The sequence below is a fragment of the Terrapene carolina genome, unplaced genomic scaffold, assembly GCF_002925995.2.
Source record: "Terrapene carolina triunguis isolate 2854851 unplaced genomic scaffold, T_m_triunguis-2.0 Scaffold838, whole genome shotgun sequence".
NCBI classification, from domain to species: Eukaryota; Metazoa; Chordata; order Testudines; family Emydidae; genus Terrapene; species Terrapene triunguis.
The window spans coordinates 12,104,687-12,131,763 of record NW_020665189.1 but is presented as its reverse complement, the minus strand read 5'-3'; the positions used below and the strand labels follow the sequence as shown (position 1 = coordinate 12,131,763).

General features: G+C 43.5%; 1 protein-coding gene across 1 annotated transcript in view; it reads left to right on the top strand.

The window, feature by feature from the left end:
* The first annotated feature begins 1,356 nt into the window (after positions 1-1,356).
* RARS (arginyl-tRNA synthetase) overlaps positions 1,357-27,077 on the top strand; it is a 37,507-nt gene continuing 11,786 nt past the window's right edge. The window contains exons 1-9 of the mRNA XM_026660878.1: positions 1,357-1,463; positions 9,644-9,778; positions 10,748-10,936; positions 17,719-17,830; positions 20,302-20,402; positions 24,287-24,408; positions 24,694-24,814; positions 25,146-25,275; positions 26,226-26,330. Of these exons, the coding sequence (XP_026516663.1) occupies positions 1,419-1,463; positions 9,644-9,778; positions 10,748-10,936; positions 17,719-17,830; positions 20,302-20,402; positions 24,287-24,408; positions 24,694-24,814; positions 25,146-25,275; positions 26,226-26,330 (1,060 nt within the window). The 5' untranslated portion in view covers positions 1,357-1,418. The remainder of the gene's footprint in view (positions 1,464-9,643; positions 9,779-10,747; positions 10,937-17,718; positions 17,831-20,301; positions 20,403-24,286; positions 24,409-24,693; positions 24,815-25,145; positions 25,276-26,225; positions 26,331-27,077) is intronic.

Sequence of the window (27,077 nt, the reverse complement as noted above, 5' to 3'; positions counted from 1 at the left end):
AGCTGTGTTCTGTATACCTTTATTACTCTCAGCACTGAGATGTCAGCTAAAACTACCACTGCCTGTAGCAGTATAGTAACAATATTCAGTGCCATTGCCTTATACTCTTACCTATGGTATGGGGACAAAAATCTTATTGTTTCGTGCAACCAAATATCCATCACGCCCCTTGCCATTACCATGGGTGGGCCTGGAGAGTGGTGCTGTGCAGAGGCGCTTCAATGCTGAAGCATCAATAAGCATGTCGTATTAAAGCAGTTATGGGAATAAGGGAAGTAACACTACACACTGTATGTGGACTATTGCTGTACTGAGCAGGGCTGCTCTCCTAAACTTGGAACTTGGGGGAATTCTTGTAATGGCATGGCAGTAATCATGAATCTCCAGCTGCAGCCTCCCAGTGACATAAATTCCCCTCTGCTCTGTAAATGCTTCCTCCTTGACTCTGCTGTAGCAGCTCATCCCATCTCACCCACCCAATTTATCTCCCCTATACCATATCAGTTTATTTATGCTCACTACATGACAGCACAGCACATTCAGTTGAATGAGTCGTTTCTCCAAGGAAGGAGGGTGGTGACTGGCACTGCATTCACAGCTCCTGGTGATCACCTCCCTGGACTCAACGTGACAAGGCCTGTGAGGAAATATCTTTTATTGAACCAACTTCTGGTGGTGAGAAAGACAAACTTTGCACCTACATAGAGCTCTTCTTCAGGCCCCAGGAAGAGCTCTGTGCAGCTAAAAAGCACGTCTCTCTCACCAACAGAAGTTGGTCCAATAAAAGATATTTCCTCACCCGCCATGCCTCTAATATCCTGGGACTCACTTACTCTGGGCCTTTTTAAAAATCAAAGCGCACCCCATGGAAAACAGGGAGAGCCTCTATTTCCAAACAGCTCCACGCTAGGCAGGCATCCAGGCAATCTTTAGTAAAGAGGGGCAGGCTCTGGCGGAAGGACACTAACTGCTGCCCTCCGCCTGTGGGGACCCTTCAGTGCCCACCGCGCAGCTGGTTACACGCTCAGATCCTCCACTGAGCTGCCAAACCACCGCTGTGCCTGTGCGCACGTGGGTCACGGTTACATGCTGTCGGCAGCCCAGCGCCTTCACCCGCCCTGCCCTCTGGCGAAGGAGGGCGGCCTCTCCTCCAGCCCGGGGGTAGCCCCAGCCGCCCCCTGCCCCGCGGGGCGGGTCCCGCTCTCCTGGCAGCAGCGCAGTAGGACACGCACTAAACTCAGGCCCGGCTCCGCGTGCGCAAGGCTGGCTCTGCCTCAGGGTCGGACCGAGCCGTGGGGCCGCCCCTTCCCTTTCTCTCCCACGTGAGGGTTCCCGTCTCCGTGCGCCGCGTTCCTTCCGCTTCCGGCGCGTAGCTGTTTCCGCTTCCGCTTTGCCCAGCCGCCGGGGCCCCGGTGAGGATGGAGGCTCACGTGGCTCAATATTCCGCTCGGCTCCTGCAGCAGGTTAGCCCCGCCTCCCCCGGGAGAGGGACGCTCGCCCCAGCTCGGGTGGCTCCATGTTGCGGGCTGTTCTGGTTCCCACCCTCACTTCCGTCCTGGGCTGGAGGGAGGGAGCCCGGCCGCGCCGCCCGCAGCCTGTCCCCGGGGGCTGGTGAGGGACACGGGTCCTCCTGGCACAAGGGATCAGTGGGTGGGAGGCTCTAGCGGGGCGTGTCCAGTGGGGAGGCTGCTCCGCGGCCCGGGAGGGTCCAGTGGCACCCGGCGGGGGGGTTCTGTTGGCACCGGGGTAGGCAGGCTGCTCTGAGGCCCGGGGGCAAGGGGACACTGGGTCTGTGCAGGTGGCACAGGGGCCTGGCTTGGGACCGTGGCCCTGGCTGTGGGTCTTTGGTGGTAAAGTCACACCGCGCCACAATGCCATGGTGACACTTCACCACCTTGAGCCACTGTAGACAAATCAGGGGGATCTTCCCAAACTGGGGCAGTGACACCTTTGGGAGCATCTGCCTGTTGCTTAGATTGTAAGCACGTCGGGTGCAGGGACTGTGTCTTTGTGACACGCAGGGTTGAGTACAAAACACTTGGGCCACTGCCAGCTGGCTACCAATCTGAGCCCTACCAATTGCATGCTAACGGGCCAATACCCAAATATACTGCCTCCTCTTGTGACAATGCTGCTGTACAAGAGGCCAGCCTGTAACTTCATTCCACACTAGCCTGGGATTCTGTTAGTGCTCCAAGGTCTTCTCTGCACACAGTTTTTGTATCAGTATAACTATGTGGTATGGGTGTGCTTTTTTTTTTTTTTTAATTGATACAGTTATACTGGTACAACCGCTAACGTGAATGCAGTTCTGCTGGTATAACTGCATTCATGCTAGGGGGATTGTACCATTTTAGCTATACTGGCTTAGTTAAAGCAGTATAACATTTGTGTGTAGGAAAGCCCTTAATTATGTCAGCATATGTGTCAAAATCTCTGAGAGACAGATCTGCTGTGCATTGTTAGCCACATACAAACGCCCTCCTTCCTGATCCACTTTACTGTACTTACCTTGCCATTTCTTACAGGGGTTGCCACCTAACTATTGTGTCACCTCAGAATTGCTGTACATGGTTTTCACCTACAGAAGGAAAGATTAGTCACATATAATACATCTTGTCGGTCTTCAACAGGCAAAGTGTACATAAAGCATGATTGCTGAAGAGAGCACTAAAATGAAGGCAAGAAAAGGTCAGAGGCAAAAAAATGCACAGGAAGGCAAGGAGAGAAACAAGCAGATGGGGTGAGGAATGTAAATAGAAAAAAAATGAAGAGGGAGACATCAGACATAAAGGCACAAAAAAGAACTATGCTGCCCACCAAAGTTTAGAGAAGGGCAACATTAGGCCCAACTCATTGCAACTCACAATGGGCAAAGGGATCTTCAGAAACCTATCTGACTACAGGATCAAAGCTCAAATGTGTGTAGTTAGCCTTCTCTTTCATATAATAAAATTATTTGTCCAATTCTTAAGTAGTATAATGACTTTGGCTTAAAAAGGTAATCTACAAAGGGGAAAAAATGGGTTTGTTTTGCTGCTTTGCGATGTGCTCAGAAGGCCAATAAGTTTTAGGCCTGGCCTACGCTTGGGGGGGAATCGATCTAAGTTATGCAACTTACTTAAGTCAACGTACTTAGATCTACTCACCACGGTGTCTTCACTGTGGTGAGTCGACTGCTGCTGCTCCCCCATCGACTCTGCCTGCGCCTCTCGCGGCGGTGGCGTACAGGAATCGACGGGAGAGCGCTTGGGGGTTGATTTATCGCATCTAGACTAGACGCAATAAATCGACCCCTGCTGGATCGATCACTGCCCCCCGATCCGGCGGGTAGTGTAGACATACCCTTAGTTTTTTAAGAGTTTTTTTCGTGCTTTCTCTCCATTAGAATTCAGAATTTGTCTACCCTCGAAGATGGTGGAGACCTAGTAGGATTGTGACAACACTTATCAAGAGATTTTCTGAAAGGGAAAGAGTGTTTGAAGATCTTTTTATATTTTGTTTGACAGTAACATCTGCTTAACTAAATGTTTGGAAGAAATTATGTCTCTTAAGGAGTCAATAGCCTGTCCCCTTCCGTGGAGGTCTCAGAAAAATCCCACCACTTACATCTGAGACCTCAAATGAGTCTTCCAATAAAATTGAGGAGGTCTGCCATTAAAACTTTTGACATCTCTGAAGTAAAAAATAAATCATAAAAGGTAAAACACCAACCACAGTCAGGCCTTCTTCATTGCTCATAAAGAAGATTCTGATTCAAAGTTTACTAGAGAGGTGAAAACATTATCTACTATCTGGGCTGTGAAGTGGGGTCAGATGAATACTATGTAGGTCCATGAGCTGTTTTTGTTTGTAGCAGTCATCCTAAGCACTCCACTCATTCTTCTTGAGATCAGGGAGAACAAAAGAAGCACCAAAGAGCTCCAGGAATACCCTGAGAGCTGATGGTATTGGGCAGGGGCGGCTCCAGGCACCAGCGCACCAAGCGCGTGCCTGGAGCGGCAAGCCGCAGGGGGAAGCCTGCCGGTCGCTGTGAGGGTGGCAGTCAGGCTGCCTTTAGCGGCATGCTTGCGGGAGGTCCGCCGGTCCCGCGGCTTTGGCGGCAATTCGGTGGCGGGTATGCCGAAGGCAAGGGACCGGTGGACCTCCCGCAGGCATGCCGCCGAATCCGCATTACCAGCGGACCTCCCGCAGGCGTGCCACCGAAGGCTGCCTGACTGCTGTGCTTGGGGCGACAAAATACATAGAGCCGCCCCTGTGTGTGGGCACTAAAGAGCCACACCTGACTCCAGAGCTAGCGACTGAGTGTGTCTGATCTAAGCTATTACTTCCCATTTTTGACGGTATTATCATGGCAGGAATGGTATTTTTTTAGTTCCCATTTCCTGCTTTGGGAATAGAGGGTTTCTTGGACTTTTATTAACTGAAATCTACCTTCAAGATCTGTTATAAGTGTGTACCTTTGTGTTTGTTAATAAATAGCTGACGTTTGTGCCCTTCCAGGTTCTGTAGTGTGCTCTATAAATTACAAACAAATATTCCTCAAAACTGTAAGTCTGGTCTTTTTTATTTTGTTTTGGTGGGTTTCTGGCTATCTTGTTCAGGCAGGCCTTATTCTGGTCCTGCCTAAAGCAGCATATGTTGCTGGAGTTTGATTCCAGGAATGATTCGTAACATTTTGCCATGCTACGCACACATGGAAACCTCTTGTTTTGGTTCCCTATTCCTGTTGACCCCATGCAGCTGAACAGTAGTCAGAATTTGTCCTGCCTTTGCTATTGCTACCTTGCCTGCTTATGGCAGCCTCAAACTAACATGGTTCATGTTCCTTTTTGCTATTCTGCTCTAGCATCATTATCAGTGAAGTGCTATATGAAGGAGCAACAGTACTGGTGAGGCAAAGGGAAATTGGAGGAGTGGCCGGGGATACTCAAACGGGGAAGAGAGAGTTGTGGCAGTGGTATAGTGGCAATATATGCATCAACAATCAAACACTTAATCTCTTGCTCACTGGACCAAACAGGGATGGCGATAGAGATGCTTCCATCCATCAGATGGAATGAGGAGCATAGCCATGCAAGACTTGGCGTAAATAGTGAAACAAAGATACAGGAGGAGAAAGAAACACAGGAACAATAGGGTGGGTAGAGGGAGAGAGGGCAGCAGAGAGGAAAATAAGTTAAATTCAAAGGTGCTCAGGTGTAAATGGTATATAGCTAGACAAAAGGAAAAGATCCAAAGAAAAAGAGAATTGCTCAGTTTTAGGGGAAAGATTCCATGTGACTGTTTTGATTGCTGATCTAGTTAAAGAGGGTAGTTGGCTGTTGGTAGCTGAAATAAATTCTTGGAGATAAACATCTGACTCTACCATTCAGGAAGGACACACACCTCTTGCCCCTCTTCTTCCCCCCCTCCCCCCGCCCGGCTATTCCATATTTAATTGAATGTGCATGTGTTAGTAGGAGCTAGCCCACTGCTCACAAATAAAGGCAATCCTTATAGTGTAATACATGCATGCCATTTTAATGCACCATTCACTGATGGTATCTGTGGAAGTTTAAGGGCAATACTAATCTTGTTAAAAAAAAAAAAAGCTTTAGATTTTGCATTCACAGGTGAGGGGAAGATTTCTAGAGCACAGCTGAGCAAAGAGCCTTTGGAGATGGCAGCATGGCTTCATGCATTCACCACAGCTTCTCATGAGGTGGTCATCAGGTATGGCCCTCTATTGACAAGTTGTGTTTAGGCCGGGGGAAAGGTTACCTTATCACGGCAGCAGTGAGACAGATGGTGCTTTTTCCTTCCCTCTCCTGGTTTTCTTTCTCTTGGTTACACATGTAATGCCGTCTCCCACTCTTGCTCTTCCAAGCTCTAAGATAGTATGAAAGAGAAGTCACAGATAAAAGAGAGCTGATTTGTAAAGCCTTTGCGTGAGTGTACTTGTGCACCCAGGTTTCGTGGTATGAATTTCAGATGGAAGATAGAGAATTGATAGTATCCCATTACTGCCGTTAGGGATTCACAAGTGATTACTCAGAGGGCTAGGTAAATCACAGGATTTGCATCGCAACAGGACATACCAAAAGAGTCTATATGTGAAGTTTTGTGCTAGGTTGATCCTGGCACCCGGTTTAAGTTGTAGCTAAACAGGGGTAAGTTGAAGTGGTTTTACACAGACAGAACCTTATTAAGTGGCCAGTTTCTAGGCTGGCAGTTTACTTGAGTGCAGATCATGGATGGTGCCAGTTTGGATGACACTACACTCTCTACGGGCCAATGGAAGAAACCACACTGGGCCTGGCTAGCCTCTGAGACAAAGCTACTTATCTATGCCAATTCCTTCTTCCTGCTGCTGCTATTTGTGTTGTGGTGTGCTGAGGCAAGGCTACCAATTCTTCAATGGAACTCACCCAGGGGTCAGAACTCACCGGGGAGAGCCTTACAACTGGTGGCTGCACTTGAGCAGGAGCTTTTAAGAAGTCTTGATGCTTTATGCTAAGTAACCTTCCTACCGCATTCAGACCAGCTTGTGGTGAGCAAATACTGAGGGCCACCAGTGGCAGCAAAGAAAGGTGGGATATTTTAGAATCTGTCATATAATAAAACTCCTTGCTTCCCCCTATGGTTAAGTAATGTCAGGGGTTTGGCTAAAACTTTATAAAGGAGAGGGGGAGGAAATGACATTTCAAGTGACAACCTAGGCTGACATCTCAACGTCAGATCACTGTGAAATGGGGTCAGCCTCACTGCCACATGAGTGCATGGGACATTTGTGCTGCAAACCTGTTGTTACTGTACAATCATGGGGAAATGTGTGAATGTTTGTTGGGGATATGTGGGAGGGGGCAAGCCTTAGTGGGGAAGGGCATGATTTTTCTTTGTGCAGGATAATCATACAGCAGTCGACAAATATCTCAGCATGACTCTGCCCTTTAGATTGATTTTTTCGGTTGGAAAAATGAAAGCAATTTGGCCATTGGGTTGGGCCATGAATTGCATTCATTTCGAAAGTGAAAATTAAATTCCTTGATAAGGATAATAATTTTCATTTCTCAAAAATCATTCGGTGGCATTGACCAACTAACTTATTACAGCACTGCTTTGAAGCTGTTGCTGACGTTGCTGCAGAAAAGGTATTGTATGAAGATTTCAGTTTGTGTGCAATACTACAGTGTTAAGAATAGTGTGTGTGTGTTTGCTTTCCTTAACACACACACTGACTTTTCTGAAGCTTAAACTTGAGTTCACAACACTGCTGCTGGGTATATTAACTTCTTTGTGATGTAACTTGTGTTGTTCTATGGAAAAACTTAATTGTAAAATAGTACGATTCGGTTAAATCTCTGTCTCTATTCATTTTGCAAGATCTTTAACGTGTATTTCAGTCTGAAGCTCTTTGAAAATGTGTCTCCCAAATGATATCAAAGTGCAAATAGTTTGGAACAGTACAAAAATAAGAGGAAGAGTGAGAAATATCCTGTCCACCAGTTAGGGTGTTTGTTTGTTTTTTCTTTTTTCTTTTCTGTTAGAGCAAATTGGTCATTGATTTATTTTGTCTTTGACTTGCATTTATTTCAAAAACAAAAGTTAAATACCTGGATCGGGGAGCACCTGTATATGGAAAGTTTTAAAATGGTAGAATATTGTGTATAAAGGAAACCTCAGGAAAGATAGTTGCTCTCTGCCTGATCACAGGAATTCCTATAATGCAATTTTATCATGAGTCTAATGATGATATTAGGTTATTTTTCTTAGAGACCCTAGAATCTCAAGAGACTGCATGAGAATCCCAGCCTTCAGTAAGTTTCTGACCTTCATGCTTGCAGAGAAAATTTTGAAAATGTGAAGCATGTTCACCTAAGCGCTCATAAATCAGATAAAAAGAACCCCACATTTATTATTTGTAAATAAATCTAATTTTTTACACCAATCTCATGGGGTTTTTTGTGGCCTGACTCATGCTTTTGGTTTGCTTGAGGTAGACAGTACTGGAATTCTTAGAGGATGCTGCTTGAAATACTAGGAAAATGTAATTCCAAAAGTTCTGAAGACCTAAATTGTTCAGTTGATACAAATAAAAAGGAATATGAGGTCACATGACAGATTATTAATGAAGCTGAGCCTGTGGTGCAATTGCAATGCAAATGTTTCTGTTCTCAGTGGCTTCTATGGCTTTTAACTTTGGTAGGATAAAATTGCCCATTAAATGTACCTCTTTGCTCTGCACTGTAGAGAGAAGCAAGTGGAAAGGTGAACAGAGGCTCCCATGGAGGCCCCTTTGCTTTAGCTCTGCAGGGTTGAGGCTCTTTGGCTTTAGGGGAGGTCTGACTGGAGCTGGGAGAGGGGAAAACCTAAGGAGCAACCAATCTCTGGAGCATGCTTCCTTGGAAATCAGCCAGCCACAAGTTACTATTGATGGGAATTCTCTGGGTGTTTTACCCTTATCAAGGGGGAAGTATCAGGAGCTATGCTGCAAGAGAGAAGAGGTTAGGCAGTCAGATGAGAGTGAGGATATCTGCAGAGGTGGCTTCACTGTTCCCCGTGGATCTACTCCCTGAAAGGCTGTAGCCGGTTCTCTTGTGTGTGAGACCGTTGTCTCTCCCCCCTTGGAATCAGTGAGTCAAAGGGCATGTCTACGCTGCAATTAACAACCCACAGCAGGCTCAGGCGAAGAGGTGGTTTCATTGCAGTGTAGACATTCGGGCTCGGTCCAGCACCTAGGCTCTAGGACCCTGCAAGGCGGGAGGGTCCCCAAACTCGGGCTGCTGCCTAAGCCACAACGACTACACTGCCGTGAAACAGCCCCTTAGCCTGAACCCCACATGCCTGAGTCAGCTGGCACAGGCCAGCCTCAGGTGTCTAATTCCATTGTAGACATACCTCAAACTTCTCGAGGCTTGGACTTGTACTACCTAATATGGATTTATCCCCAGAGGAAAATGTGACCCTGCATTTGGTCTGATGAAACTGAGTGTGAAGACGCTCAGCCTGAGGGGGACTGTTAATAAAATCAGAATGGTATCTGTGTGCTGCTTTTTTTTTTTTTTTTTTCAAAAAGAAAGGTGTGGGGGGAGGGGCTCTAACTTTGGAGCTACTTAGCTTTAGCTGTAGCCCTCCCAGGCCTCAGCTGACAGAGGAGAATGGCTTACTGCACTGAATATAGCCTTATTGTTCAGACTTTAGTTAAAGGGCTATTTTTCCTTTGTGCAGTAGTGGTTTTGTAAGGTACTTTTTTCATCTACAAAAATATTAGACCTTTTTAAAAAAACAAAATGACCCTGCAGACGCTTACCCCTGAAAGGAGTCCTAGTAAAGTCCCAGTGATGTCTTTGAAGCTAATAGGACTACCCAAGTGAGCACAGTTGCTCTCATGTTTAAGTGTGTGGGAGATCAAGACCTATAATTACTCTGAATTTTCATTAACAATATGCTAGTATCAGTGTCAGAGTCTGTCAAAAGAAACTTGTGGTAATTGTTACTAATTACTCTTTTATAGCAGTGTTCAGCTTCGTTAATGTTTTCCTTTTGGGCTATATTTTAAAGAAATGGGCTAATGATCAAAGTTCTGATGCAATCTACTCCAAGAGTTACCTCAGATGCAAACACAGCAGCTGACATTCATTATTTTATTTTTACTTACCAGGAAAAAGAGATCAAGATCTTGGCTGCAGAAATTGATCGACTGAAGAACTTTGGCTGCTTGGAAGTATCTCCAAGTTTGGAAGGATTGCGAGACGAAAACGCAAAGCTTAAGTACCGGCTAAACGTTCTTCAAAAGGTGAGGGAGGAAAAAGGAATTGGCAATATAGTACATATTGGTATATGCTTTCCTTCACATCAGGCTAAGAGATTTTATTTTGTTATAGCTAATACTAGGTAACAACTTGTTCACCCTGCACTCTGGTGCCACAGTTGTAAATGGTATATTCATAGAGCTCTGTTCTTTTACAATTCTTTGGACAATATGGCTTTTTGCTAACATTTTGGTATAATTGCCTGTAGTCAGTTAAGCACACCCTATAATCTCTTCTGCATTCTTGGAGTAGGGCACTCCTGTTAGAGTTGAGACCCTACTGAGGTCAGCTAATGGGCACATACATAAAAGTATGAAAAGCTTTGCTATACCTGAACCAGGGAAAGTATTAACACTGTTAAGTTCAAAGGGTGGGGGTTCTGTACTAAAAATCTGGGAATGAAGGCTAAAGTGAAAATGGTAGGAGAAACTATTTAATCTAGAAAGTAGTAAAAACAGAGAATAAGGTATTGCTGTGTAAAAGCAACAGAGATAATTGGCATATTTCAGAAGAGATATTTAGTTAATAAATATGCATATAAGGTGAAACTCACGCCAAAGCAGAGGGATCCAGGCAAGTTCCTATGCATCACATGAACGACCCATAATGCATACAGTATGAAAAGGCCCAGTCTTTCCCCCATTGACTTCAGTGGGAACAGGAGCAGTATTAAGTCCGACCATTGTCAGTAAGAAGTTCCTAAAATAAAATTTGTAGAGCTTATTTGAGAATGTATAACTGTAGGGCACGTCCAAAGACTATGTACTGTGGAAACTGAGAGCCAAATTCTTTGGTGATAATGCTTTTGCATTTCCGTTGTTTGTATTGCAGTAATACCTAGATGCCCCGGCCTGATCTGCTCTGGTTTGCCCCAGGCAGCTTTTGAGTGAGAGTGTGAAGTAACTTCTCCTAGAATGTTGTGACCTTAGTGTTTTGACATTGTTTTCTTTCAGAGTCTTCAAGAGGAAAGAAATAAGTCAGTGAAAAGCATGATTAATATCAACAGCCGTGTTCAGGAGATCTTTAGAGATGCCATCAAGGCTGCATATCCGGATTTAGAAAACCCCCCACTGGCAGTCACGCCAAGTCAGCAGCCCAAATTTGGGGATTACCAGTGTAACAGTGCTATGAGCATAACAAAGGTAACTATTTAAAAAAAATTCTTGGTGCATGGGACTTCTGTGGGGTCTGAAGCTCTGTAAGGATATATCCAAAGCAATATCAGGTTCTATATTAGACACGTTTTAGAGTCTGATCCTGCAGTCTTCACTTATATGATGACATTGAACTTGGGGAATTTTGGGTGCAATAGGAACAGGCCCTTAGACTTCTGTTTTGATGAATAGTGCAAGACTAAAAGGATTCTGAAGACCATCAAGGCTAGCTGAACTATCTCTGAAGTCTAGGTTTCTGTAGCTAGGTAAAGGGCAGTGTTTGTGCATTCAAGGGAGTATATGTTGCTCTTTTAAACATTTCAAGTACTTTTCAATTGCAAGTTAAAGAGACTCGAACCTCTGGCTTAATTATTTTATTGCCATAAATGCTTTACACTTGTTCCCATAAAATAATCCACTGTTTCGCCTCACCCTAAACATACACTTACTACAATGTTGTACAGTGTTACTACAATGAGTTCTAGTTGTATTAATTAGACAACAGTAGAACTGCAGCCAGACAACAGCAGAACCCTATTTATCTGACCCTCCCGTTACTGCAGGGGTTCTCAAGCTGGGGGTTGGGACCCCTCAGGGGGTCGCAAGGTTATTACATGGTGGGGTCGTGAGCTGTCAGCCTCCACCCCAAACCCTGCTTTGCATCCAGCATTTATAATGGTGTTAAATATATAAAATAGTGTTTTTAATTTATAAGGGGGGGGGTCACACTCAGAGGCTTGCTGTGTGAAAGGGGTCACCAGTACAAAAGTTTGAGAATCCCTGCTTTACTGGTTCTCCACGGTTACAGAATGACCAGGACTGGCAGGGCCAGAAGCAGGTGATCTCTCCTGTGGCCACTAGATGGCACTGCAGCATCACATTTTCTCATTCTCCAGTTTATCCAGTGTTTTGATCATTGTCCCAATTAGACTGGATAAACAGGATTCTGCTGTAATTTGGCCACGTGGTCTCATGCACAAATGCAGTACTTTTGGCACCTTATTTAATAAATGTAACATAAATCAATGATGTCAGGCTTAGTATGCCCCAAAATTATGCATTGTCTGAGCTGCACACCACCAACAAAAGGTAACATGCAGCAAAACGTACTGTATAGTTTTCTGTCGCTTGCTCTACAAACTACCTGTGAGAAAACAGTAATATTAACCATTGTTCAGCAAAGTGATATCCAAGAAAGTTGAGGGTGGGCGATGAAAAAAGAAACTGCAGTAGGGGAGAGCCAGTAATCCTTCGTGAGAGATGTAGGATAATAAAGGAGAGAAGGATGTCAAGTAAGAATGCATGGCATGGAGTTGTTTTAGAGTGTGTCTTCATTGCAGAGTTAACCTAGGTGATGGGCACCAGGGTCAGCCTAGCTCGGTTGTGAGCAGCCACACTGCAGTTACTCCGTCCTTGCTGGGGCTGTACTACCCAGCTGTGTCACTAGGACTTCTGGGGTACGTCTGGAGGTTCTTTGTGCTGCAGTAGACTAAGGCTCTTTGATCCTTTCCCAGTGAATTGTGGAAGAAATCATCCTTCTGGGTACATGGGGGGAATTGTGGGAAGATGTTGGAGGACAATGAGTGGCTCAGCCTTCCTGCTCACTGGAAAGTGTGCAAATTACCAGCCCAAGTGAGAGCAGTACTTGGGCTTTAGTCTATACACCCAGACAAGCCAGCTAGTCCAGGTAGAAAGCACCACCAAATTCAGATCACAGGTTATTGTTTGTGGACAGGAGCTGGGCTAAGAACAAAACCTGAGTAAGAGCCAGGTTAGCTCTTTAGTGAACCTACAGCCAGATTTGTAGGTTTGGGGTGAGCCCTGGGAATGTTGTTTGTTTTTAAATGAGAGAGGGAATAAATCTGGATTGCTGCCTCTTGAGAGTGTGTTTCATTACTGCAGCTACTTTTTTTCCCATTTCCCAAAAGGAGGAATGTTTGGATTCTATAATTTCTGGATAACACATTTTTAAGATCAGTCTGATTTTTAAAAGCTATTTCAGAACTGAGCAAAAAGGAAGCAGTTCTGATAAAATCAAATGAGATCAGCAATGTCTGATAAAAAGAAAAGAAAAATGGAACCAAATCTTTTGTCCAAAGAATCAAGAAAACTGACTTCTCTCATAAAAATCAGCTTGTCACAAAAACCCTGGAGTATCTGAGAGAGTTGTCTTTTGGACAAGCTTTAATCTGTGCTCCACCTCTTCTCCCCCCCCCCCCCCCCCAAAATCTGTATAGTTTTGATATTCTCAATCATAGAAAATTTCAGCCTGAAAAGTTAATTTGTCGATGTTGTAGGCTATTGAAATCTTGGGGTTATAATGGAAATTGTTAGGCAACTTTAATAACAGGCATTGCTGTTGAGTGTGTGTGTGAGTGTGTGTAAATTCTTTGACACCTGGTTAAAATATTATTAGGGTTCCTTGATGGTTTTTTCAGAGCGTTTTCAGAGTGTACTTTGGTATTGATGAGCAAAACAAAACAGGAAGCAAATGAAACATCGGAAGGGGTTGGGTTATAATGAAGAAACAAAATTAGGTTGTGGGGAAAAATTAGCAACTTAGGTGCATTGTGAACTAACGGAAAGTGAATGTCAGTCTAGCTGTAAAAGTATCCAAACTTCCAGTGTGTTCATGTCTTTATCTCTTTGAAAACATACGTCTTCCACACTATAATTCTCAACACAAGTAGCTTTTCTGTTTTACGAGTTTTTTCATTAATAAGAATCATAGAATATCAGGGTTGGAAGGTCATCCTAGTCCAACCCCCTGCTCAAAGCAGGACTAATCCCCAGACAGATTTTTGCCCCAAATCCCTTAATGGCCTCCTCAGGGATTGAACTCACAACCCTGGGTTTAGCAGGCCAATGCTCAAACCACTGAGCTATCCCTTATCAATTTATTAAACATCATATCTCTATATTTCAGAGCCCTTGTTGTAATAAGCCAAATGCTTATTTCCCCATGGCACACATACAGGGGTTGTTATATACAGCTGCTGTGAAAACTGCCTGTCCCATGGGGTTTCACTCCTGGGCAGCATTGATACGTGCCAGACAGCAACCTTTTGGTTTGAACTGCCAATGTAGAAACAGCTCTCACAAATGTGTGTTGTCTTCCTTAGATCTCATTAGCATATTATGACAGCCTCAGCCGAAAGATCTGTCTGTCTCTTAGAGTAACAGGTCCTTGGGTGACTGCACAGATACAGACTTTCAGAGTAATGCCTTTTTTTTTTTTAACATCTTGACCGCCACTTTACCCCAATTAAGTCATTGTTAGGATTCTCATACAGTACTGTCTTCTCTGTGTCTACTTTGTTTTCATTACTTGATGCCCAAACGCTTACTCGCATTTCAGAGTCATTTATATAGTTTCTCAAGTCCCAGACTGTCAGAGGAACTGATGCCTTAAGGCTTGCTGTATTGGACTTTGATACAGGCTTTGTTCTTTCCTTACGCATGTCTCTAGAACTCTCTGTGTTCATACTGGACTAACAGTGTGCTGAGCACTATGGAATTGTAAAGGCCGTGTGGCCTTTTCCCCCACAAGGAGCATGATTCCAACTCCAGTTAAGCTCCCTTGTTATAACGTGCACCTTGCTAGATCATGTGGCTCCCAAGAACGGCCTTCCAAAGAGACAGCAATCTGTACACTGCTGCTGTGTGGTAGCAGGAATGAATCTGACCCCTGGGCAGCACTGATACGTGCCAGCCAACAGCCTCTCCATTTGACCTGCCAATGCGGAAACAACCATCACAAATGTGTTTTGTCTTACTGGGAGCTCATTAGCATATTGTAACTGGGGTTTCAGCCAGAAGCACTGCTAGAGTAATAGATATGTGGGTTATTGCCTTCATAAAGACTTGAATACCATCACCTGTAATCGTTGGCTCAATATTTATTTCCCCTGTTTTGGCAGCTTATCCCTTGTTGAGCCATTGATTAAAGTTATTGCTGCTGAGTTTTTCCTTGCCTATTCTCAAGCTTTACTCGGGCCATATTGTGTTGATGGTAGGATCAAATGAATCATATAGTGCTGCATTATATCTGAAACTGAAACTTGTTAAGCTGTCACATTTCACGGTGGACGGGAAGTTAACAATATAAACATCCAAGAGTCTGGAATCCAAATCGCTGAGAAAATAATAGATCTTGTGGCCTTGATGTGAAATGGTGCTTACCTCGCAAGGTGATAGATATTTTGAAAACACTGCAGAATGACAGAAGAAAATCAAACTCCATGAAACACATTTTTATGGCAGATTTCACACAGTGTGAATGCATAGTTTGTTCAATGAATTGATTTATCTCACAGAATTTCGGGTCCTCAAAACAATTTTAAATATCAGGGCCCTCTGAAAGGGTAACTTGTAAGATTCAATGAAACCCCCACCCCACCCCTGCCCGTATTAAGTTTAATGGAAAGAAATGCTATTTTACAACAAATTTGCTAAGCTAAGCACTGTTCTCCTTACAGTAGTCCTAATGCAAGACAACAGATCTGCCTGATTGTGATTCACATATCAGAAGGTCATTTGCAATACTTAATGGCAGCCCAGCTCAGTCTTATGTAGTTATTTCTCTGAGATAATAGTTTTACAGATTCACTGTCAGGTTAAAAATCATAATAAAAATAAAACCAATACATTTCCTTCACTTTGTTAAAAATAACACTTTCCATTACCAAAACTAAACATTTTAAAATTCTGATTTGCCCATCCCTGTTTATATTGCATAGTTATTTTTCATATGATTCTTCTCACTTTTGTTTTTTTTCTAGTCAGTTTCACATTTTGGCTCTCAGACACTAGCACACTGTTTTAATGTCTGAGTTCAAAATTGGGCAGGGGAATGTTTGTTTTAAAATCTGATCTTCATTACATTTCGTAAAGTAAATTTTGAAGATTTGTATGAAGTTTTGGCGCTCTACAGAGGACTGATATGCCCAGTTTTTGGATAACACGGGAAAATTATAAGGGACGATGTGGACAGTGCTTACTTTTTAAAAATCTGCTTTCAAGACTGGGCATCCAGCTGGTGGGATTTTCAAAGTCACGGCTGTATGATGCTGTACACACCAGGCACGGCTGCCCTCCCAGTTTCTAAATATCACTCCCCTTCACTCCAGCCAAAGTCACTCAAAACACTTTAGCACCCTTTCGTTTTCACCCAGGGTCTGCTAGGGCAGTACAATGACCTCACGTGCACTTGAATGGATAGAAGATCCCCCAAAATTTGGCCATGATGTGGGGGAATTAGTCACTGATATTTTTAAAAGTGATATTAAAGCTGCTTTTCCCATTCGGTGCCTGCAGAAGTGAGGAAGAAGCACAAAAGGGCAATTCTACACACACTCATCAACTTTTTTAATGCTTGTGCAGGTGCAAATAGCCAACTGAGCCACTCATCAGATGCTGGGTACTGAGGGGATTTTCAGATCTAGTTTTGGCTGCACCCAGGGTTGACTAAATTAGAAAAGAAGATGCTTTTGTTGTTGTTTTAAATTCAATTAGTGAACATGATTTGAAACTGCATTCCGTGCCTAGTGTAGGCACAGTTCAAACCACACGAGCTGGTTGTTGTGTAGCCTGGAAGGAGCTTAGGTTACAGCCAAGACCAGCTATCATGATTTGAAAGGTGTACACTAGGTGCTGAGTGGTGCTTCAAATTAGGTTGGCTAACTCGATTGAAACAAACGAAAACCTAGCCTAGAAAAGGCCCAGATTGCCAGCGTGCTTAATCGGGGTGCCCTGAGAACAAAAATGTATAGTCCTCAACTTTGTTTTTAGCTGATTGACAAGGTGGATGGCTTTAGCTGTTTTGAACAACGTTTTACTATTCCTGACATCAGTTTTACATTTGTCACCTACACATAGGCTTCCAGAATGGCCCTTTTGCAAGGTTTCATTGGTCATTTTTGCCTCACTGGCATCTCTGTCAGCTGCTCCGTGTACGGTGAGAGGACAAGATCAGAAACAAGAATAATCAAAGCCAAACCCAACAACTGCCGCCTCCAGCACTGGTTCAGTTTCAGTAACTTTCTTGGTATGGACATATAAGAATGGAAGACCAATGAATTCCAAAGCGTGCGTGTCAGCGATCACATGGGTGCCAAAAGTTTTGATGGCACAACAAGATTGCCATTGACGGACATAAACTGAATATACAATCAGATCACTTTAAGCACCTTGCCAGAGATCAATCCGAGTGTCTCTTGATTTGCAAGAAGACCACGTTCCTTTGAGATTTCCCATGATGATGATTAGTGCTTAGTGGGATTTTCAAAAGCAACCATGCAGATTTTTCTGGGGGTGCAGTGGGTTCACATAGCGTATGATGTGCTAGTGAGGCCTGGATACCCAGTTTTGAGCAGTGTAAAAACAGGCTATATTTAGACCTTTGGTGCACATGATGAGCAAAGACAATATTTGAAACTAGCTAGTTACGTATGTTGCAGTTATATTTTTCTTTGCACTTTCCTATGTTATAAGGTGTAACCAGGACCCCAGGACATCTTAAGGTGGTACCAAATTCCACAGGTTTTAGGACCAGATCTTGGCAGGGCTTTGCATGTAGCACTCCTATTAATGCCCATGGGAGTGCCATGCATGACATGCTTACAGAACTAAGTTCTTAATATTCCACAGAGATTATTAGAAGAGAGGAATTTAGTGGGTCTTGTCAGTGTAGTATCAACTCAGATTATATTTTATTTTCCATCAGATTCCCCCATGATTAGACTGTACTGAATCCTCTCATTACGTTTCAGATGCTTCCCAAAACCAACGAACAGAAAGTGAGCCCAAGAGAAATTGCTGATAACATTTCCAGAAACATTCCTGAAAATGAATACATTGAGAAGGTTGAAATCGCTGGTCCTGGTATGGTCACTCTATTGTTGTACCTTCCCAACATTTAAATTTGATGTTGCAGCTATTCTACCAAGTGGCAATAAAGGAGACAAAATCTAGTTAGATTATTTTTTAGCTTTATAAATAGAATTAAAATTTGAATTACATTCAGTTTTGCCTGATAAATTTGGCAGGATAAAATCTGCTTACTAGCACTTGCATTAGAATCAGTGGGTGAAATCCTGGTCCCAGGGAGGTCAATGGGAATTTTTCCATTGGCTTTACTGGGATCAGGATTCCACCCTATAGGCTTCTAGGTTTTGTCCATAGTACAAAATCACCACCAAAATTGGCAGTCTTGGGAGAAAATGATTGGGCCTGGAACCCAACCCAAGCTATCCTCTCATCCTCAGAGGAGATCGTTCCAGCTCAGAGCTAAGGCACAATGGCAGAGCAATGTGGAAAGTATAACACTGCTACTGCTCATGCTCTGAAGGAAGTGGAAGACTTCAGTCTCTTTGGTACTCACTCTGACCCCATTCATAAGCACTAAATAAAATGAAATGTTTTGCGGATGGATGGGGAAGAGAATCTCTGTTAGCCCTGTATCAGAGGGGTAGCCGTGTTAGTCTGGATCTGTAAAAAGCGACAAAGAATCCTGTGGCACCCTATGGACTAACAGACGTATTGAAACATAAGCTTCCATGGGTGAATACAATGCATCTGACGAAGTGGGTATTCACCCACGAAAGCTTATGCTCCAATACGTCTGTTAGTCTATAAGGTGCCACAGGACTCTTTGTCGCTTTCTGTTAGCCCTGCAACTCAGTAAAATCAAAGCGGTGCCCAAATGTTCTGCAAGTCTGAATTTTTCTAAATGTGACACTGTGGTTTTAAATATATGGAAACTGGTGGCACTTGTACATAGTAAAGCCTCATGTGCATAAGTGCCTACAGCAGGGGTCTCAAACTCAAATGACCACGAGGGCCACATGAGGACTAGTACATTGGCCCGAGGGCCGCATTACTGACACCTCCCCCCCGCCGCCCTCGGCCCCACCCCCATTCCACCCCTTCCATGAGGCCCTGCCCCGCCCCGCCTCTTCCCACCCCTTCCCTGCCCCCATTCCAACCCCTTCCCCGAAATCCCCAACTCCGCACCATCCCTGCCCCCAGGGGGTACAGGAGGGGTGTGGGGTGTGGCGGGGGCTCAGGGCAGGGGGGTTGGGGTGCAGGAGGGGTGCGGCAGAGGGTTCAGGGCAGGGGGTTGGGGTGCAGGAGGGGTGTGGCAGGGGGTTCAGGGCAGGGGGTCGGGTGCAGGAGGGGTGCAGGGTGCGACAGGGGGCTCAGGGCAGGGGGTCGGGGTGCAGGGTACGGCAAGGGGTTGGGGTGCAGGAGGGGTGCGGCAGGGGATTCAGGGCAGGGGGTCGGGGTGCGGCAGGGAGTTCAGGGCAGGGGGTTGGGGTGCAGGGTGCGGCAGGGAGGTCAGGGCAGGGGGGGGGGGGGCAGGGGGTTCAGGGCAGGGGGTTGGGGTGCAGGAGGGGGGCGGCAGGGTATTCAGGGCAGGGTATTCAGGGCAGGGGTGCGGGGTGTGGCAGGGGGCTCAAGGCAGGGGGTTTGGCTGCAGGAGAGGTTCAGGGGGCAGGCTCTGGCCCGGTGCGCACCGGAGGCAGGGCAGGCTCCCTGCCCTGCCCTGCCCTGCCCCGCCCCTGCGCCGCTCCGGGAAGCGGCCGGAACCTGGGGGAGGAGGGGCACAAGGGTTTGTGTGTTGCATTGCTTCAGGCACCGCCCCCAGCAGCTCCCATTGGCCAGGAACGGGGAACTGTGGCCAATGGGAGCTGCTGGGGGCGCTGCCTGAAGCAACAGCAACACACAGACCCTTGTGCCCCTCCTCCCCCAGGTTCTGGCCGCTTCCAGGAGTGGCGCGGGGGCAGGGCAGTCAGGGAGCCTGCCCTGCCCTGCTCTGTCCCCGGTGCGCGTTGGGCCAGATCCGCTCTAGGTAAACGCTGGGGAAGGGCGGGGGGGCCGCAGAAAATAACCCCGCAGGCCGCATGTTTGAGACCCCTGGCCTACAGGATAACTCGCTGGGACAGCTGTGAGTAATGTCACTTAACTATATAAGTGTTTGCAAAACACCCCAAGATACATTTTTTGTCAAATATTTCACTCTTGGGTTCACTCTTGATTACAAGAACCCCAAAGCAGGTACTTAGCAGATCTTGTAGCATTTGATATGTATAGTTTAGACTTCTTTGCTTAATAGCAATTTGTTTGTGGAAAACAGTCTCTCATAACCTGGTAAATAAACTCTCTTTTTTTCAGAGAGTGATCATGTTTTTTTCCTCTTACAGAAACAAAAGTTTATTAAGACGTTGTGTAGTTAGTTTTAAATACTGTATTTTCCTTGTATCTAGGGAATTGTGAACTTTGGTACTAAACAAAATTAAATGGCTTTCAAGGATACTTTTACAGCACCAACAACTATTGTTTTTCCTCTAAAGGTTTTATTAACGTCCACTTGAGAAAGGATTTTGTGTCCAAACAACTGAGCAGTTTACTGGTGAATGGAGTTCAACCACCGGCTATTGAAAACAGGAAAAAGGTGTGCTAGTAAACTTTCATTAAAGTCTCAGTATTGCTTTCAGTCCAATAGCAAGTGCTGATGAATGGTTCTGACTCGGTTTTTGCTTGGTATGCGTGTACTTTCTTACTGAGCTTATAATGAAGGTTTTAACAAACATTCCAACTACAAATACACAGGTTATTACTATTTTAACAGTGGGCACTTCGGGGTTAGTCAGTTTGCAGCTGTTGGGGCAGCGGGGGAGACTTGGACTGACTTGGCAAGGAGATCTGGACGAAAAGTCTGAGGAGTGGAGACTGGGTTGTTAAGGGGAATGGGACATGGGGACGTGGGTGGGGAAGAGATAGGAGAGGGACAGGTGGGAGGGAGCAGAAGGGGTCAAGCTTGGGAGGAACGGACAGAAGAACCTGTGCCCACTCGAGCACTCTCCCTTCAGAGCCTGCAATGAAACCCGAGATTCCAATTCCTTTTCTATCAGCAAATATCTGTGCAGACCATGGGCAAAGTGTATGTCTCATCCCCTTCTCATGTGGTCCACATAGAGGACGACAGCATACTATCGCTATCAGTTACTCAGTTCAAGTGGCAGAGGTCTGTGCAGTGGATCTAAAGGTTTCAGTCCTGCTCATGACCCATGTGGATGTCAGTATGATGCCATATGATGGAATTTCTTGTTTATTCAGTTTGCTGCTTTGAAAATCTAGGAAACTACACACTCAAAAACTGTTAAAAGAAGCAACAGAGGGTCCTGTGGCACCTTTAAGACTAACAGAAATATTGGAGCATAAGCTTTCGTGGGTGAATGCCCACTGCAATTCACCCACGAAAGCTTATGCTCCAATACTTCAGTTAGTCTTACAGGTGCCACAGGACCCTCTGTTGCTTTTTACAGATTCAGACTAACACGGCTACCCCTCTGTGACTTGTTAAAAGAAGGTTATTAAGGTTGCAAAGTCAAGTATTCAGAAGTTAAGAAATGCCAGAATTAAGGTTGCTCTTGCAATTGAATGCTGCTCAGAGAACTGGATTCTATCCTGGCCTGTTCCAGGGTTGTAGTTGTGATGCTAGGAAATTCATTTGTATCAGACTTTTCACAGGTGGGCACTAATGCATGTTCTTCATTTTCTGAGTGCCTGACATGAGACCCTGGGTCTGATTTGCAGAAGTGCCAAGCACTCTCAGCTGCAAATGAATTCAATGGGAGCTGTGCTTTGAATATATAAAGTCTTGTATAATGTTATGTGTGCTGAAATATCACGTCCTAGTCATCTCAAGTTGGGCACTCAAAATTAGTGGAAATTTTTAATCTTAATCTCTCTGTGCCTCAGTTCCTCATCTGTAAAATGGGAATAATATCCCCTCCTTGCACATGGGTGCGGTGAAAATTGTTTGTGAAGCACTCAGATGCTATTGTGATAGGCGCCATAGAAAATCCCATGAGGAGATTAGATTTGGGTTTGACTAGCGTGCAGCAGATAAGGCATAGGGCCACATGTTGAACGATGAGAAAACAAAATATTGAATAGCTTCTCATTAAATGAGCACCATCCATCTTGTGCACTGAATGAAGCAGGGATCCTGTATGTCATAATTAGGGCTGTTGATTAATCGCAGTTAACTCACACGATTAACTCAAAAAAAAAATTGTGATTAATCGCACTGTTAAACAATATGTTTAACAATATGTTAAACAATTGAAATTTATTAAATATTTTGGATTTTTCTACATTTTCAAATATATCAATTTCAATTACCACTCAGAATACGAAATGTACAGTATTCACTTTATATTATTTTTATTACAAATATTTGCATTGTAAAAATGATAAACAAAAGAAATCGTATTTTTCAGTTCACCTCAGACAAGTACTGTAGTGCAATCTCTTTATCATGAAAGTGCAACTTACAAATGTAGGGTTTTTTTTGTTACATAACTGCACTCAAAAACAAAACAATTAAAACTTTAACAATGTAAAACTTTAGAGCCTACATGTGCACTCAGTCCTACTTGTCCAGCCAATCTCTAAGACAAACAAGTTTGTTTACATTTATGGGAGATAATGCTGCCCACTTCTTAATTACAATTTAACCTGAAAGTGAGAACAGGCATTCGCATGGCACTGTTGTAGCTGTTGTTGCAAGATATTTATGTGCCAGAGAGGCACTAAAGTTTCATATGCCCTTCATGCTTTGGCTATCGTTTCAGAGGACATGCTTCCATGCTGATGACACTCGTTTAAAAAAAAATGTGTTAATTAAATTTGTGACTGAACTCCTTGGGGAGAATTGTATGTCTCCTGTTCTGTTTTACCCACTTTTTGCCATATATTTCATGTTATAGCAGTCTCGGATGATGACCCAGCACGTGTTGTTCGTTTTAAGAACGCTTTTACTGCAAATTTGACAAAATGCAAAGATACCAATGTGAAATTTCTAAAGATAGCTACAGCAGTCGACCCAAGATTTAAGAATCTGAAGTGCCTTCCAAAATCTGAGAGGGACGAGGCGTGGTGCATGCTTTCAGAAATCTTAAAAGAGCAACACTCTGATGCGGAAACTACAGAACTCAAACCACAAAAAAGAAAATCAACCTTCTGCATCTGACTCAGATGATGAAAGTGAACAAGTGTCGGTCCACACTACTTTGTATCATTAATGAGCAGAACCCGTCATCAGCATGGACGCATATCCTCTGTAATGGTGGTTGAAACATCAAGAGACATACGAATCTTTACTGCATCTGGCACATAAGTATCTTGTGACGCCAGCTACAACGCCTGTTCTCACTTTCAGGTGACGTAATTAAGAAGTGATCAGCCTTATCTCCCGTAAATGTAAACAAACTTGTTTGTCTGAGCAATTGGCTGAACAAGAAGTCGGACTAAGTGGATGTGTAGGCCCTAAAGTTTTACATTGTTTTGTTTTTGAATGTAATTTTTTTTGTACATAATTCTACGTTTGTAAGTTCAACTTTCATGATAGAGATTGCACTACAGTACTTGTATTAGGTGAATTGAAAAATACTATTTCTTTTGTTTTTTACAGTGCAAATATTTGTAATAAAAAATAAATATAAAGTGAGCACTGTACACTTTGTATTCTGTGTTGTAATTGAAATCAATATATTTGAAAGTGTAGAAAACATCCAATAATATTTAAATAAATGGTATTCTATTATTGTTTAACAGGGCGATTAATCGCAATTAAATTTTTAATCGCTTGACAGCCCTAGTCATTATGTAATTGAAATCTGTGTTGTAATGTAAATGCACACGGAGTCTGACTTCAAATCTGGCATTTCCTGATTTCTGAGTGCTTGACTTTGCAACATTAATAATTTTCTTTTAACATAGTTTTTATATGCAATATATGTATAAAACCTCTGTAATCCTTCTTGTTTGTTAAATGGTCCTCTTTTACATAGCATTGTATAAGTTTCCTGCGGGTACGGGGATCTATGCCAATGGATCTGATTTTCAGGATTGGGCCTAAAAAGGGTGTTTTTGCTCTGAATTGTTTGCTGGAGTTTGGAGCTAAAAGCCACATTTAGAGTTTGATGTGCCAGGTTTGTAGAGTGTAAGTAGGGATGCAGATAATTTTCATAGGCAAAATATGATGCAGTCAGAAGAGTTCTAGACATTTAGAGCCTGATTTTCAAACCAGCACCAAACTATAAAATGACTACGGTTATACACACACAGAAAATTGAGCTTGCCCAAATGGCCGGTTGTAATTGACAGTTTGCCACATGCAAATACATCACTTGTGTATGCAGTCATGATGGCTGCACATATCCATGAGGCACGTATCCACAACTTTGAAAATCTCACCCTGAGAGCAGGACATCGTACAGTGCGGCATTTAATAATGTTTCTCCCTCTTCACTTGTTGCCCTGTCCAAGGTGGTGGTTGACTTCTCTTCCCCTAACATTGCCAAAGAGATGCATGTTGGTCACCTGCGCTCGACTATTATTGGAGACAGCATGTGCCGTCTGTTTGAGTTTGTGGGCTATGATGTTCTGAGGTGAGCACTGCTGGACTCGGGACACAAGTTTGTTCATCTCTATTTATACAAGTGCACCAATGATGCCTGTCTGTATGTTCTAGCCACCTTTGGTATAACTTAAAAATACATTATAACTAATACCCTGAGTGTAGCAGCACAATTCGGTATTACCCTCCCACCCCAGCAAGTCATGTGACTGAAAAGCTCTAATCACCCTTCCCCGCCAACAATGTTCAGCCTGTTTTAGTTCTGATTTCTCGTATGATGCATAATTTTGTTTTGCACTCTCTAATTGTTGTCCAGGTTAAACCATTTAGGAGATTGGGGCACCCAGTTTGGAATGCTCATTGCTCACCTCCAAGATAAATTTCCAGATTTCCTGACTGTTTCACCCCCCATTGGGGATCTCCAAGCTTTTTACAAGGTATTTTAGCTAATATATCCACTTGTTCTCCTCTTACTTTTAAACGAAGCAATAATTCAGAACTGTTGTGAATGATCAGTATAACATTGTTGAAACAAAATGAATTTTAACTGGGTTTGTTAAAGAAGTAAAGAATTGCTTGTTGTAGTTTATGAAATACAGGTATCTGGTCTCAGGAACAGTATACTGCTTTAATAATAGTAATTTGTTACCCTATCAATTAAGCCACACTGCTTTCCTTCTACCAAATAAAAAATTGCTTTAAAGTGTCAGAAATACTGTTTTGCATAGGAGAGAAAATACTTTTTCTTACGTATGGTTTTTAACCTAGGAATCCAAGCGGAGATTTGACACAGAGGAAGAATTTAAGAAGCGAGCCTATCAGTGTGTGGTCCTACTACAGAGCAAAAATCCAGACTTCATTAAAGCATGGAAACTGATCTGCGATGTATCTCGGAAAGGTAACAGTTAAAATTAGTGTCTCTTTCTTTAAACCAGTGTTTGTTTTAAGTGGATCATTTTATGTTGATCTGAGACACAAGTTGTTCTTTGGAAATCAATAAAATTTGTTGGGATAAAAAGGAGCAATATGGCTGAGGAAGGTTTGTGCCATAGAACTCCACCATACGTATCAGAGCAGGATGCAGAATTCACTTAAAATGAATACAGCCGCACTTGAAAGTCCTAGGATTCTGAGATTTGCCCCAAACAGCATTATGGGTGTTGCCCTTAATACTCTCTGGAAGAGTGGTTTTGAAGACTTAGCACCAATGACATTAGCACCAATGTAGAGTGACATCTAAGTATTATGCTGATTGATGCTTAACAAATGTCTAATATTAGTAACAATCGATCGTTTCCAAACAAAATGTCTGACCCTCATTCTTTCCTGCACCTCTGTTTAACGACCTGTGTTTCAGAAGCAGACAAAGAGAGAAACCCTTCGTCTCTTTCTGACAGCTTGTTGAAGTGTTTATGCTTTTACTGGATAGTATAGTATTGTTGTGGCCTGTTTTATTTATGAAATGTTACTTACCTCTGTAATATGGCATTCTGTCCAGTATGGCTCAGAAATTGAAGGTTTTGCTACATTGCCTTAATATCTTAATACTTCCCAGTCACTGATGAATTCAGCCTCCCCCCGCCCATACACACCCCCCCCCGAGGTAACTCCATTTTACAGATGGAATGTGAGGCACAGAAAACAAGTGACATGCCCATGGTCACAGATTGCAAGAGAGCTGGAATTGAACCCAGATCTCTTAGTTCCCAGGCTAAAGGCTTAGCCTCAGGATCATCTTTCCTCTCATTTCAGTCATATTTTAAGGGGCCTATTTGCTTCGAGTCTTAAACACAGTCAAAATCTTGTACGTGTTATTTTTTTATAGTTCTCTCTGTTTTCTCTACTCAGAGTTCCAAAAGATCTATGACTGCTTGGATATTAAACTAATAGAGAGAGGGGAATCATACTACCAAGATAAGATGAAAGATATTGTGCAAGAATTTGAAGAAAGAGGTAACATGTTCCTTAACATTGTCCAAAAAATCAACAATTGTCCAGTCACTTCTTTTTTTTTTTTTTTTCAGTTTGAGAGAGAGTTAATTGCTACTAGTTCATTTAGAGACATTATCAAGATTGATGTTCCCCAGATTAGACACTGCCTTTCATCCTCTCTTGTCCTTCCCCTCCATATATATTTAACTAGAAAATGCTCTCCTGCTGAGGGGCACAGGCTATTATTCTTGTTTTTGTCATTCAGAAAGGTCTGGGAATTTGGGGCCCTGATGCAAAAATGCATTAGGAGTGTGTTGGGTCTATATCGGGAATTACCAGGAGCTAGAATGTGACATTACAAATATTTATGTTCGATACTAGGAGATGGGGGAAAGCCGACTGCTGCAGAGGAGCATGTGGATCGGACAGAGACTTCTCTTAGGGGAGAGTCTAATGATAGAGAATCTCCAGGTTATAGTCAGGAGCAGAGGATGGAAGAGGATAAAGTAGGGGCCAGATCAGATGATAAACATTCACATAAAAAAGAATCTGATACATCAGAAAAGGGCAGACAAATAAACAGTGACAAGTTTTTAAAGTGCTTGTACACAAATGCTAGAAGTCTAAATAATAAGATGGGTGAACTAGAGTGCCTCGTGATAAAGGAAAATATTGATATAATAGGCATCACAGAAACCTGGTGGACTGAGAGCAATCAATGGGACACAATCATTCCGGGGTACAAAATATATCGGAAGGACAGAACAG